Source organism: Microcaecilia unicolor, chromosome 13, assembly GCF_901765095.1.
Source record: "Microcaecilia unicolor chromosome 13, aMicUni1.1, whole genome shotgun sequence".
NCBI lineage: Eukaryota > Metazoa > Chordata > Amphibia > Gymnophiona > Siphonopidae > Microcaecilia > Microcaecilia unicolor.
Window position 1 is genome coordinate 19698925 of NC_044043.1, and position 15885 is coordinate 19714809.

A 15885-nucleotide genomic window follows, 5' to 3' on the forward strand; every position below is an offset into this window, starting at 1 on the left:
GTCGTCGGCGCCTGGACCTTCACCGATTGCATCGAGTGCATCGAGGCATCGGCCCTCTGCATCGGGGCGACATCGGAAGGCTGCGTCGGCGTCGGTGGTATCGAGACCTCCTCGTCTGCTGATGACGTCGGACGGTGGTGCTTCGTCTGGAGTGCAGGTGAGGGCTGTCCATTCCCCTGCTGGTGGCGGTGAGCATTCGGGTGGGTCTCCCCCCATCCCGAGGACTCCTGCGGTACAGCCCCCCCGAGACCGACCTCCTTCGGTCTCGGCCCCGAGGAAGCGACGGCTGGATTCTACGTCCTCCTCGTCGGTGCCGGGAAGCTCCGGTGACATGCTTCGTCCCAAGAAGTCGAAGAAGCATCGTCACCGGTCCCCTTCCCGTGTCGGCACCGAGAGCTCTGGGTCGCCGAGGGAGTCGGCACCCAGTAGGCATCGGCACCGAGAGGACCGCTCGCCCTCTGTTCAAGAGGTGTCGAAGCGCTCACCTTGGGCCGGCCCGGAACAGCCTCCACACCCGGAACAGACTCTGACATCGACGCCTGCATCGGCTTCCATGCCTTTTTCTACAGCCGCTCTGAACGAGAGTCTCCGGGCCGTTCTCCCAGAGATCCTGGGAGAGCTGTTGCGCCCTACCCCTCCGGTACCGGGGGTGCTTGCGCCACCGCTACCGTCGAGCGAGGCGCCGGCTGGCCCATTGCCCGGGGTGAGGTCTCCGGCGTTGGTGCTGCGTGCGGTACCGACTGTGGTAGCCTCCCAGGAAGGCTCCCCGACTACGTCGGCGGAGGGAGCTTCACCGGTGCGGACGAGGGAGTCTACCTCTCGACGTTCCCACCGTGGCCGTGGTTCCACGGAGTCGAGCCGGGCACGGTTACAGACACAGGTCCGTGAACTTGTGTCTGACACCGAGGGTGAGGCCTCGTGGGAAGAAGAAGAAGACATCAGATATTTCTCTGAGGGTCTTCCTTCTGATCCCACTCCCTCTCCTGAAAGGCAGCTTTCTCCTCCCGAGAGCCTGTCTTTCGCTTCCTTTGTCCGGGAGATGTCTACGGCCATCCCCTTCCCGGTGGTTGTGGAGGACGAGCCCAGGGCTGAAATGTTTGAGCTCCTGGACTATCCTTCTCCACCTAAGGAAGCGTCCACAGTACCCATGCATCATGTCCTCAAAAAGACATTGCTGGCGAACTGGACCAAGCCATTAAGTAATCCCCACATCCCCAAGAAGATTGAGTCCCAGTACCGAATCCATGGGGACCCAGAGCTGATGCGCACTCAGTTGCCTCACGACTCTGGAGTTGTGGATTTGGCCCTAAAGAAGGCCAAGAGTTCTAGGGAGCATGCTTCGGCGCCCCCGGGCATGGACTCTAGAACCTTGGACTCCTTTGGGAGGAAGGCCTACCATTCTTCTATGCTCGTGGCCAAAATTCAGTCGTACCAGCTCTACAGGAGCATACACATGCGGAACAATGTGCGGCAGTTGGCCGGCTTGGTGGATAAGCTCCCCCCTGAGCAAGCCAAGCCATTTCAGGAGGTGGTCAGGCAGCTGAAGGCGTGCAGAAAATTCCTGGCCAGAGGGGTGTATGACACCTTTGATGTTGCGTCCAGGGCCGCTGCTCAAGGTGTGGTGATGCGCAGCCTCTCATGGCTGCGTGCCTCCGACCTGGAGAATAGAATCCAGCAGCGGATTGCGGACTCGCCTTGCCGTGCGGATAATATTTTTGGAGAGAAAGTCGAACAGGTGGTAGAGCAGCTCCACCAGCGGGACACCGCATTCGACAAGTTCTCCCGCCGGCAGCCTTCAGCCTCTACCTCTACAGGTAGAAGATTTTTTGGGGGAAGGAAGACTGTTTCCTACTCTTCTGGCAAGCGTAGGTACAATTCTCCTTCTCGACAGCCTGCGGCCCAGGCTAAGCCCCAGCGCGCTCGCTCTCATCAGCAGCGTGCGCCTCAGCAAGGCCCCTTGGCTCCCCAGCAAAAGCAACGGACGAGCTTTTGACTCACTCCAGCAGAGCATAGCCAACATCCAAGTGTCAGTGCCGGGCGACCTACCAGTCGGGGGGAGGTTGAAAGCTTTTCACCTAAGGTGGCCTCTCATAACCTCCGATCAGTGGGTTCTCCAAATAGTCCGGCAAGGATACACCCTCAATTTGGCCTCAAAACCTCCAAATTGTCCACCGGGAGCTCAATCTTACAGCTTCCAACACAAGCAGGTACTTGCAGAGGAACTCTCCGCCCTTCTCAGCGCCAATGCGGTCGAGCCCGTGCCATCCGGGCAAGAAGGGCTGGGATTCTATTCCAGGTACTTCCTTGTGGAAAAGAAAACAGGGGGGATGCGTCCCATCCTAGACCTAAGAGCCCTGAACAAATATCTGGTCAAAGAAAAGTTCAGGATGCTTTCCCTGGGCACCCTTCTACCCATGATTCAGCAAAACGGTTGGCTATGCTCTCTGGACGCCTACACGCACATTCCGATACTGCCAGCTCACAGACAGTATCTGCGATTTCAGCTGGGCACACGTCACTTCCAGTACTGTGTGCTACCCTTTGGGCTCGCCTCTGCGCCCAGAGTGTTCACGAAGTGCTTGGCTGTAGTAGCAGCGGCACTTCGCAGACTGGGGGTACACGTGTTCCCATATCTCGACGATTGGCTGGTGAAGAACACATCCGAGGCAGGACCCCGGCAGTCCATGCAGATGACTATTCGCCTCCTGGAGCTACTGGGGTTTGTGATAAATTATCCAAAGTCCCATCTTCTCCCAGTGCAGAAACTCGAATTCATAGGAGCTCTGCTGGATTCTCGGGCGGCTCGCGCCTATCTCCCAGAGACGAGAGCCAACAACTTGCTGTCCCTCGTCTCACGGGTGCGAGCGTCCCAGCAGATCACAGCTCGGCAGATGTTGAGATTGCTGGGCCACATGGCCTCCACAGTTCATGTGACTCCCATGGCCCGCCTTCACATGAGATCTGCTCAATGGACCCTAGCTTCCCAGTGGTTTCAGGCTGCTGGGGATCTAGAAGACGTGATCCACCTGTCCACGAGTTTTCTCAAATCCCTGTATTGGTGGACGATTTGGTCCAATTTGACTCTGGGACATCCTTTCCAAATTCCTCAGCCACAAAAAGTGCTGACCACGGATGCGTCTCTCCTGGGGTGGGGAGCTCATGTCGATGGGCTTCACACCCAAGGAAGCTGGTCCCTCCAGGAACGCGATCTGCAGATCAATCTTCTGGAGTTACGAGCGATCTGGAACGCTCTGAAGGCTTTCAGAGATCGGCTGTCCCACCAAATTATCCAAATTCAGACAGACAACCAGGTTGCCATGTATTACGTCAACAAGCAGGGGGGCACCGGATCTCACCCCCTGTGTCAGGAAGCTGTCAGCATGTGGCTCTGGGCTCGCCGTCACGGCATGGTGCTCCAAGCCACATATCTGGCAGGCGTAAACAACAGTCTGGCCGACAGGTTGAGCATGATTATGCAACCGCACGAGTGGTCGCTCCATTCCCGTGTAGTGCGTCAGATCTTCCAGGTGTGGGGCACCCCCTTGGTAGATCTCTTCGCATCTCGAGCCAACCACAAAGTCCCTCAGTTCTGTTCCAGGCTTCAGGCCCACGGCAGACTGGCATCGGATGCCTTCCTCCTGGACTGGGGGGAGGGTCTGCTGTATGCTTATCCTCCCATACCTCTGGTGGGGAAGACTTTGTTGAAACTCAAGCAAGACCGAGGCACCATGATTCTGATTGCTCCTTTTTGGCCGCGTCAGATCTGGTTCCCTCTTCTTCTGGAGTTGTCCTCCGAAGAACCGTGGAGATTGGAGTGTTTTCCGACCCTCATCACACAGGACGAAGGGGCACTTCTGCATCCCAACCTCCGGTCCCTGGCTCTCACGGCCTGGATGTTGAGAGCGTAGACTTTGCCTCTTTGGGTCTGTCAGAGGGTGTCTCCTGCATCTTGCTTGCTTCCAGGAAAGATTCCACTAAGAGGAGTTACTTCTTTCTGTGGAGGAGGTTTGCCGTCTGGTGTGACAGCAAGGCCCTAGATCCTCGCTCTTGTCCTGCTTGAATACCTTCTGCACTTGTCTGAGTCTAGTCTCAAGACCAACTCTGTAAGGGTTCACCTTAGTGCAATCAGTGCATACCATTACCGATCTCAGGACAGCCTTTAGTTGTTCGCTTCATGAGAGGTTTGCTTTTGTCAAAGCCCCCTGTCAAGCCTCCTACAGTGTCATGGGATCTCAATGTCATTCTCACCCAGCTGATGAAACCTCCTTTTGAGCCACTGAATTCATGCCATCTGAAGTACTTGACCTGGAAGGTCATTTTCTTGGTGGCAGTTACTTCAGCTCGTAGAGTCAGTGAGCTTCAGGCCCTGGTAGCCCAGGCCCCTTACACCAAATTTCATCATAACAGAGTAGTCCTCCGCACTCACCCTAAGTTCTTGCCAAAGGTTGTGTCGGAGTTCCATCTGAACCAGTCAATTGTCTTGCCAACATTCTTTCCCCGTCCTCATTTCTGCCCTGCTGAACGTCAGCTGCACACATTGGACTGCAAGAGAGCATTGGCCTTCTATCTGGAGCGGACACAGCCCAACAGACAGTCCGCCCAATTGTTTGTTTCTTTTGAACCCAACAGGAGGGGAGTGGCTGTAGGAAAACGCACCATATCAAATTGGCTAGCAGATTGCATTTCCTTCACTTACGCCCAGGCTGGGCTGGCTCTTGAGGGTCATGTCACGGCTCATAATGTTAGAGCCATGGCAGCGTCGGTAGCCCACTTGAAGTCAGCCACTATTGAAGAGATTTGCAAAGCTGCGACGTGGTCATCTGTCCACACATTCACATCTCATTACTGCCTGCAGCAGGATACCCGACGCAACAGTCGGTTCGGGCAGTCAGTGCTTCAGAATCTGTTCGGGGTTTAGAATCCAACTCCACCCCCCTAGGCCCATGTTTGTTCTGTTCCAGGCTGCACTCTCAGTTAGTTGGTAAATTTTTTAGGTCAATCTCAGTTATGTCCTCGCCGTTGCGAGGCCCAATTGACCATGGTTGTTGTTTTGAGTGAGCCTGGGGGCTAGGGATACCCCATCAGTGAGAACAAGCAGCCTGCTTGTCCTCGGAGAAAGCGAATGCTACATACCTGTAGAAGGTATTCTCCGAGGACAGCAGGCTGATTGTTCTCACAAACCCGCCCGCCTCCCCTTTGGAGTTGTGTCTTCCCTTCTCTTTGTCTTGCTACATATGAGACTGGCCGGCACGAGCCGGTTCGGGCGGGAAGACGGCCGCGCATGCGCGGTGCGCATCGGCGCACGAGGACTTTGCTAGAAAGTGTTCCGATTGGAGGGGCTGCCGTGGACGTCACCCATCAGTGAGAACAATCAGCCTGCTGTCCTCGGAGAATACCTTCTACAGGTATGTAGCATTCGCTTTCTTCCCAAATGTCCACATTTCTAGTGCGCCCATGTCACCAAACCTGAGCAATTATCTGGTTCTTCCAAAGTTTCCACCTCAAGAGGTGTGATTTTGCTTTGCTCATCAGCCACTGCATTGTGAAGGCGTTCTAGAGTGTCACCCTTGCAATGAGCAAAAACAGTAACATTAGTATTTTACACAATTCCAAATATCTTTCCACAATCTCTGCTTGCCACAATTCTCTGATCCATAAATCTTTGGTATTAATTTTCCAGTTGTTTTTATACCAAGTAGGTAGCCACATGGCTAATCCATTTGCCAGAGACCATGAATCAGTATATATGTATGACATTGCCCTAAATTCTCAGTTTTCAAAGCCATATAGGCAGCATATAACTACTTCCTCCTTCTCCACTACATTCTAATGAACATTCTATTTTTGGATTGTAGGCTATCGCTTTCCACATTTTCTTTCCTCCAGCATCTGTAAACCATGCATGTTGCTGCTCCTCATTAGTTAATTAGTTAATTGATCATAGGCTTTTCCCCACCTGACTGGGCTCTCCACCCGTTCCAGAGGCTCAGTTTGTATTTCTTTTCTAGTTCTAAAAACTTACGGCTCTAAAACCCCAGTGTTACCTGATTCCTTTGTTTTTGACAAAGGCTCTAATTAGCATATTTTTTATTCCCTGAGACACTTAATTCTACTTCTAGTTGAACTGGCCACAGATCCAAAGCAATCTGTGTTGTCTGCTCAAAAGCCTGTTTTAAAAAAACCTGTTGCTCTTCTCCCTTCCACTCAAGGTCGTATTTTATTCCTGATTACCTGGTGCCAGCATTTTACTTATGTGCTGCTTGCAATTAACACATTCCTATGCCTAAAAGTTTTTCCCTGCCTGAGACGGTCCTTGTATCTTATAAGATTTATCTCCCATCCCTTTCCTTTATATGTGCAATTAATGACTCCAAATGAGTCTAAACATCTTTTTGTTAATTTTCTCTCCCTTCATTTCTTATATTTAAACTGCTTCACTCTTACAACTGCACGCTCAGTTATCATTTAGTAAAGTATTCTGGCAAGCATCTCATTTTAACTGTAAATCACACACTTAACATTCCAGTTCTGTACCTTTCCTATGCTGTTTATCCAGGCCCTAGCGGGTTTTCAGATAAGTAATACTGTTATATAGTAAATGACGGCAGAAAAAGACCTGCACGGTCCATCCAGTCTGCCCAACAAGATAAACTCACTTTACATAGTATGTGATACCGTTCCTTCTTCGGTGGCTATAACATATAGTACCTCATTCCAGCCTTGGAATTCAACTCTTCTCTGCATTCCTCTTAAAAAGGTATCATTCTTTGTACGACTCCCACCCTCGTCGCCAAAAATGTACTGCTATAGATTTACAGCCCGTCTCACTGACACAGACTACTCAGTAATTACTGTGGATTGTTTTGGATTCTTATTAGGTAAATGAGACCTTTATTAGAGGTGCTAAAATCTACAATGATTAAGATATGTATACAATGATTAAATCATTGTATATGATGGAGGAGCGGCCTAGTGGTTAGGGTGGTGGACTTTGGTCCTGAGGAACTGAGTTCAATTCCCATTTCAGGCACAGGCAGCTCCTTGTGACTCTGGGCAAGTCACTTAACCCTCCATTGCCCCAGGTACAAATAAGTACCTGTATACAATATGTAAGCCGCATTGAGCCTACCATGGGTGGGAAAGCGTGGGGTACAAATGTAACAAAAAAAAAGAAAAGAAAGCTATAAGACAGATATATACATATTATACATACAACATCATGGATCTCGCGAGATGTGCTGAAGCGAGCGGTCGCAAGTTCGCTGCTCCCCCTGCCCTCTCCCTGGTACAGCCGGATAACACCTAACAAAACACCCGCCGAACGGGGGAAACATGATAACCAGGCACTGGTATATGGAAAGATACCTGACGAGAAGTGCGGAGGCTATGCCCGGGAAAGCAACATAAGTACATAAGTACATAAGTAGTGCCATACTGGGAAAGACCAAAGGTCCATCTAGCCCAGCATCCTGTCACCGACAGTGGCCAATCCAGGTCAAGGGCACCTGGCACGCTCCCCAAACGTAAAAACATTCCAGACAAGTTGTACCTAAAAATGAGGAATTTTTCCAGTCCATTTAATAGCGGTCTATGGACTTGTCCTTTAGGAATCTATCTAACCCCTTTTTAAACTCCGTCAAGCTAACCGCCCGTACCACGTTCTCCGGCAATGAATTCCAGAGTCTAATTACACGTTGGGTGAAGAAAAATTTTCTCCGATTCGTTTTAAATTTACCACACTGTAGCTTCAACTCATGCCCTCTAGTCCTAGTATTTTTGGATAGCGTGAACAGTCGCTTCACATCCACCCGATCCATTCCACTCATTATTTATACACTTCTATCATATCTCCCCTCAGCCGTCTCTTCTCCAAGCTGAAAAGCCCTAGCCTTCTCAGCCTCTCTTCATAGGAAAGTCGTCCCATCCCCACTATCATTTTCGTCGCCCTTCGCTGTACCTTTTCCAATTCTACTATATCTTTTTTGAGATACGGAGACCAGTACTGAACACAATACTCCAGGTGCGGTCGCACCATGGAGCGATACAACGGCATTATAACATCCGCACACCTGGACTCCATACCCTTCTTAATAACACCCAACATTCTATTCGCTTTCCTAGCCGCAGCAGCACACTGAGCAGAAGGTTTCAGCGTATCATCGACGACGACACCCAGATCCCTTTCTTGATCCGTAACTCCTAACGCGGAACCTTGCAAGACGTAGCTATAATTCGGGTTCCTCTTACCCACATGCATCACTTTGCACTTGTCAACATTGAACTTCATCTGCCACTTGCACGCCCATTCTCCCAGTCTCGCAAGGTCCTCCTGTAATCGTTCACATTCCTCCTGCGACTTGACGACCCTGAATAATTTTGTGTCATCGGCGAATTTAATTACCTCACTAGTTATTCCCATCTCTAGGTCATTTATAAATACATTAAAAAGCAACGGACCCAGCACAGACCCCTGCGGGACCCCACTAACTACCCTCCTCCACTGAGAATACTGGCCACGCAATCCTACTCTCTGCTTCCTATCTTTCAACCAGTTCTTAATCCATAATAATACCCTACCTCCGATTCCATGACTCTGCAATTTCTTCAGGAGTCTTTCGTGCGGCACTTTGTCAAACGCCTTCTGAAAATCCAGATATACAATATCAACCGGCTCCCCATTGTCCACATGTTTGCTTACCCCCTCAAAAAAATGCATTAGATTGGTGAGGCAAGACTTCCCTTCACTAAATCCGTGCTGACTTTGTCTCATCAGTCCATGTTTTTGTATATGCTCTGCAATTTTATTCTTAATAATAGCCTCCACCATCTTGCCCGGCACCGACGTCAGACTCACCGGTCTATAATTTCCCGGATCTCCTCTGGAACCCTTCTTAAAAATCGGAGTAACATTGGCTACCCTCCAGTCTTCCGGTATTACACTCGATTTTAGGGACAGATTGCATATTTCTAACAGTAGCTCCGCAAGTTCATTTTTTAGTTCTATTAATACTCTGGGATGAATACCATCAGGTCCCGGTGATTTACTACTCTTCAGCTTGCTGAACTGACCCATTACAGAAAAGCAACGGAGCGGGCAGGAGAACAAAATGGCGGCGAGCCCGGAAACCGCTGAAAAACTGCTTACAGCGCCCCAAATAGCACAACTCATGGAGGCGGTTAAATCAGCCCTCGAACCGCAATTCACGTCACTCTCCGGACAAATAGCCAATTTTGAGCACAGAACGGAGGAACTAGAAAAACGGGTGTCCGCAATAGAAGATGGTGAGGAGGGCAGAAAGGAGGCTATGGCGCAGAGGCAAGTGGCAGACCAGGCCCAACACATAGATGACCTGGAAAATAGGTCTAGGCGGTCAAACTTACGGATTGTGGGCATACCAGAGACGGTGCCGGATTCGCTGCTGGGCTCGCTGCTGGAGAAATGGCTCCAGACGGAATTCGCTTTGACTGACAGCTCTGGAAAGCTATGCTTGGAGCGAGCACACCGCATAGGCAGACGGGCGCGTCCAGGAGAACGACCCAGAGTAGTGATAATTAAAGTACACAATTACGTGCACAAGACGGAAATCCTCAATGGAGCAAGGCAGAAATGGCAGAACTTAAAATACGATGAGATGCCAGTCAAGATATTCCAGGACTATTCTGCAGCCCTGCAGACACGGCGGAAGGCTTTTGGGCCAATCTGCAAAAGGCTTTCGGAAGCTGGGACACGCTTCATGCTGGTGTACCCTGAACAGCTCAAAATCCACCAAAATGGAGCTTGGACCTCATTTAATACCCCAGACGCGGCAAATAAATTTCTAGAAGACCAGTTTAAAATGGATACAAAAGACTGAGTGTCTGGGGGAGCGGCACGAGATCGGACTTGGTGGAGGGAGATCCATGATGTGGTGAAGTATAAAAGGGGAAGCTGCTGGAGGGAAAACAAACCCTGAGTAATATGTGTATAGGTTGAATACAAGTGTTGCATGGTAATTCATGTTTTGTCTGGTTGTTACTCTGATAGAGAATTGTTAGGTAAGAAATATCACATGAAAGTTTACATGCAGGTTGATGCTGGGGGGAGGGCCAGGGACAGCACAACGAGATCCAGTTAGAACTCTTCGCAGGAAAAGAGTTTGGGATACAAGAATGGGGGGTAGGAGAAGGGGTCAAAGATCTGGGAGGGATTTTGGGGGAGATGGGAAAGGGAGAGGTAGGGAAGAGAACACGGAAGGAACGGAAAGGTTAACCCAAGAAGCTGGGAGGGTGAAGGGGGGGGGGGGGGGAATGGGGTCGCTCCACTCCAAGAAGCTACAACTGAGGACAAGGAAAAGCTGGCTAGATTGTATTTACCCGCTAGTGAGGAGAGGCCTTGGAGGGAGGCTGGGCCTCCGGGGCCGAGATATCAGGAATATACAGACTCAAATGGGTAAACTAACATATCATGCCACTGGTTAAAAAAACAAGATTCATAACATGGAATGTGGGTGGGATAACATCAACAGTGAAGAGGACGCCTTGAGGCGTCATGATGTGGATATCCATGTCTACAGGAGACTAGATTAACGGAGCAAGAGCATGCAAAATTAAAGAGATCCTGGGTGGGTGAAGTTTATTCAGCCTCAGCAGAAGGTAGGAAAAGGGGAGTTGCACTACTAATAAGAAAAGGATTAGCAGCAAAAGCAGAACTCCTTGCTAGAGACCCGCAGGGCCGTTATATATGCATTAAACTATGGCTGCATAATCAAGAATATATGGTCCTGGGCTTATATGGACCAAACACATATGACCCACATTTCTATCAGAAAATAATTAGGCTATGCTCCAGGACACCAAACAGGACGCTAGTGCTCATGGGAGATTTCAATTTAGTAGTAGACCCCGAGTGGGACTGCTCACACCCAAGGGAAGCAAGACAAGGGGGACCAAAGGCACGGGCGCTAGGCACATTTATGCGGGCACTGGGGGTGGTGGATGTCTGGCGAGCATTGCACCCAGAAGAGAAAGATTTCACACACCTGTCGAGAGCCCATGGCATGTACTCGAGAATTGATCATATACTAGTGGCCACAAGCCTATTTCCAGGGGTCTTACAATCTGAGATTGGCCCCGAGGAGGTGTCCGACCATGCTATGGTATGGGTAGATATAGAGGCACCACCGTATTATCAAGGGGGAGCGGGATGGCGTTTCCCGGGGTATATGTTTACTAACCAGGAGTTCCGAGAATATCTAAATCATAAGTGGGAAGAATATGTCAAATTTAATGAAGAACATAAAGAGAACCCAGTGCTATTTTGGATGGCAGCCAAAGCTGTGATGAGAGGTGAGGTTATAGCCTTTGTCCAGAAACAGAAAAGAAAGAACGCTAAAGCAATACTTAACCTAGAACTCAAACTAGTAAAAGCGAAACGAACCCACATTCGCCTACAGACGGCAGCTATACGAGAGCATATGAGGGCCATCCAGATTACATTAAATTCCCACATACACGAGAAAACGACTAGATCCCGATTTTACCAGAAATATAAGTTACAAAGGTATGGGAACAAAACGGGTCCCCTGCTGGGCAGATTGATGCACACATAGTCATAACAACTATACAAGGGAAGGTAGAAACCAGCTGTGAGGAAATTACAAAAATTATAGTACAACACTTTACTACTCTCTACACAAAACACCCCACGCCAACTGATAGAGAACGTAATGAATACTTGAATACTTTGCAGTTACCCAAATTGTTCCCCAGTGAACTAGACCTGCTAAACGTGCCCATTCAGGGAAAAGAAATCCAAGCAGTGATTAAAGGCCTCCCACTGCACTCGGCCCCGGGACCGGATGGATTCTCCGGGGAGTACTATAAACTCCTCCCGGAGTCGATGGTTGGGGCACTACAGGATTACTATAGTCAAGTTATCAGTCAGGGTGAACTACCACATGGAGAGACCATAGCTTTAATATCGCTGATCCCAAAACCAGGGAGGCTGGGTGATCGCGCAGATTCCTATAGACCCATCTCCCTAATAAACGTGGACCAAAAAATCCTTGCCAAAGTGTTAGCAAACCGGTTGGCCCCGGTGATGCCTAGAATAATTGGTGAGGAGCAGGTAGGCTTTGTCCGCCAAAGACAAGCGGGGGGGGGGGGGGGGGGGGGAACATTAGGAAATTACTTCTGGCCATGGCGCATTGCAATATGGCAAACACCTCTGCACTGATACTAAGCCTTGATGCCGAAAAGGCTTTTGACAAAGTAGACTGGGAGTTTATGTTTGGAGTGCTGGAGCATATGGGGATACAAGGCTGGTTTGGGGAAGCAATTATATCCCTGTACAAAGAAGTGCGGGCATCGGTGATAGTAAACGGGATCCGCAGCGCAGAATTCTCTATTCATCGGGGCACACGACAAGGCTGTCCTCTTTCACCCTTACTGTTTATACTGTCCCTAGAACCCCTGTTAAGAGGTTTGAAATGGGAGGATCGGGTGCAGGGAGTGGCTATGGGAGACCACATAGTAAAGGTGTTGGCCTTTGCCGATGATCTATTAATCTTACTTCAAGACCCAGACAGTTCAGTACCAGTGCTGCTGCGAGATATTGCAAGATATGGGGGACACTCAGGATTTACGCTGAATTTACAAAAATCTACAGGGCTGGCAGTATTACGGGATGACAAAGACAGGTGGAAGGACAGCTTAAATATAGTCTGGGAAACGGAGAAGTTCAAATATTTAGGAGTAACAATCACAAATGACCTTACACAGTTGTACATGAGTAATGTGTCCAATATATTGGGGGCCACAAAGGCAAAATTGCAGATGTGGCAGGGGTACCCGCTCTCACTCCTGGGTCAACCAGGATGGCCGTGGTCAACATGATGATTATACCTAAATGGCTTTATTTGTTTCAGGTGCTGCCACTGTTTCTGACCCGTAAAGATGAAACGCAGATAAATAAAGTTCTACAGAGATTTCTGTGGAATGGAAAACGGGCTTGGATACCGCTGGCAGTACTGCAGACGCCCAGAGAATATGGCGGCTTGGGTCTTCTAAGTATTAGGCATATCACAGTAGCTAGTGGTATGCGACATATTAACGACTGGTATAGAGAGACATCTGATTTCTCAGCCACAATGTTGGAACGTCACATGCTACAGGATTTGCACCTGGGCTATGTACTACATACACCAAAGGCAGCAATTGCACAGGAATTGAAAGACACTGGAATTTATAGTTCTGCCCAAGCAGTATGGAAATGGATATGTCGCATCTACCACTTCACGCCCAAAGTGACGCCATACCTGCCAGTGCTGGGTAACCCGGAATTTGCTCCGGGGATGTTACATAAGACATTTCAAGACTGGAGGACACAGGGCATCATTTTTCTGCTGAACGTGGTATCGGAAGAGGGCCGCATAAAGACATTTAGTGAATTAAGACAAATCTACAATTTGAAACCATCAGACATGTTTCATTACGTACCACTACAACACTATATTAAAAGCTTATCATGGGAGTCCTTGGCGGAGGACGTACAGGAAGAGTTAGCAGAGGCCTATTCCTTCCGAGCACAACAGAAAGTCCCTCTGTCATATCACCATAGATACATTAGGGAAAATTGCTCAGAGCTGGACTGTGCACGCTTGGCATTAGCCTGGAGTGAGGACTTGGGAGTTACAATAAAACAGGAGACGATCAAGGAGCATGTCCTGGGCATGGGAAAATACACTGCGCTCACAGGACATTGGGAACTACAGTACAAAGTAGTTTTGAGAGCACACGTACCACCAAGGCGCGCTTTTCACATGGGCCTATCCCCGGATGGTGCTTGCCCAAAGTGCGGGTTGGAAGGAGCAGAATTGGGACATATGTTTTGGACATGCCCCAAAACTCGGGAATTTTGGAGAACTTTACTGCAGGAGATCTCCAAGATCTGGAAAGTGACATGGCGACCACAACCGGGTATATTGTTTGGCAATTTGAGGCTCCCACACCCAACTCCGAAAGGACTGCGCCAATTTGCACTGCGGGCCATCATATTTGGGAAAAAGGCAATCCTAAAAGCCTGGCTGACCCCGGGGAGGCCCTCATTCCAGTACTGGCGGGGAAGCATGATAGAGCTAATGCGCTTTGAGCGACTGGAAATGAATAGAAAACCACATTGGTACAAACAGGAGTTCACACGGCGTTGGGGCCCAATGTGGAACACACTAACGCCAGCAGCACGGAGCTATCTGTTAAATATATGAAAAATGAAATTAGAGTAGGGTTTGGAGTGAGAGCGGTGAGGGTGGGATGGGGATGGGGATGGGGGGCGGGGGAGGGGGGAGGAAAGGGAGTAAAGGTCATTGGTTAAAAAGTTTAAAGTTGTAATGATAACCGGTTGTACGTGTAATTAGCAAATGTTACTTATGACTCAGACTAAACATAATTGAAACATGTACACTGTTAATTATATTTGTTGAATAAAAAACAAATTGAAAGATACATACAACATCATTGGTCAGGAATTTCAGGCCCTTATCTCATCAGCTGGTAGGCCCATTGCAGCGAAAGCCCAAAGTCTCCTTATGACCAGAAACAAGTCTTCTGCGCAATACGTCTACCTACAGATGAGCCTCAAAACTCTGCTGCAACAAGCCCCCTTTTTTATAAGGCTTAGAACTCATATTCAGAGCTAAGGAAAATTACAGAATGCTTCTCTGTTTAGGTAAACAAGCCATACTGTGGGAACGTGGTCACATGTTTTCCAAGTCCAGGTGGCCAGGCTGAACTCCGAAAATAAGCACCATCCTCCTCTTCACATACCAAATTAATTAGAGCTGTGTCTTATCTTCTACATTCCAACTTATTTTCACACAATCAAAGTTAAACAATCATTTTAAAACAGAATTACTTCTAATCAACAATACAGACCCCGAGTGCACTGGATGGTCACAACAGAGTTGAAAAACAATCTTTAAAATTCACTTTTATTACAACCTGCTGGTAGGAGTGCATAACCCATCAGTCTTCTCTGGGTCAGTCTGGAGGGACTAAAGGAAACCAAATTAGTAGGTACGACCTCATTTCTCCATGGGGCGGGGGTGGGAGTGGGGTCTTAGTGCCAATCTGGTTCAGATTATTTGTGTGTGGAGGTTGGGGGAGTGTCTCAGTGCCAGTCTAGTTCATGTTATCAATGTGAATTTGTGTTGGGGAGCCAAGAGGAAGGGAGTGCCTTATTGCCATTCTAGTTCAGATTATCAGTGTGTTTGGAGGAAGGGGAAGATCTCAGTACTACTCTGGTTCAGGTCACTAGGTTGAAGTTTCCTTTCTCACCCCCTTTTTCTCCCACTTCATCTTTCATTCTGCAGTGGAGGATCCTACTGTTAGTGACCTCATGATAATGCGCTTGGAGTTGAAGGCTCATATGCAGCATTTGAAGGATGCAACACAGGAGACATACGAGAATTATCGTTCACAGTGTTTGCAAAATATGACTCGCATGGTAGTGAAGGACAGACATGGCAATTATGTGCCTGGAATTGCAATGTAAAGACAGCTGCAAATGGCAGGTTTGTACTCTCTTTTATGCTCTGTCCTTGATCCTTTTTCGAGATGTCATGCCAAGGAGGGAAAGACATGCTGAGCTCAGGAAAGGCAATGGGCAGGTAGTAATTCTGTGGCTCAAGAAATACTCTGTGGAATTCAGGGTTCAGGGGGATTCCTCATCATCACAGCAATAGTCTTCAGATGGTGTACCAGAAAGAACACAATCAGGTTAGCATTCAGCAGTACTTGTCTGGTTAGCAGATAGTGACACTGAATATCCTCACAGACCACCTCAGCCCTGTATGTAGTGCTGGGGCAGTCCATGGGTGGAGCTAGGATAGAGTTACTAGCAATAGGGCT

General features: G+C 48.9%; 1 protein-coding gene across 1 annotated transcript in view; it reads left to right on the top strand.

Annotated features, from left to right (window-relative positions):
• LOC115482627 (septin-4-like) overlaps window positions 1–15543 on the top strand; it is a 223530-nt gene extending 207987 nt beyond the window's left edge. The window contains exon 11 of the mRNA XM_030222567.1: window positions 15348–15543. Coding sequence (XP_030078427.1) covers window positions 15348–15529 — 182 coding nt within the window. The 3' untranslated portion in view covers window positions 15530–15543. The remainder of the gene's footprint in view (window positions 1–15347) is intronic.
• Window positions 15544–15885: the final 342 nt, after the last annotated feature.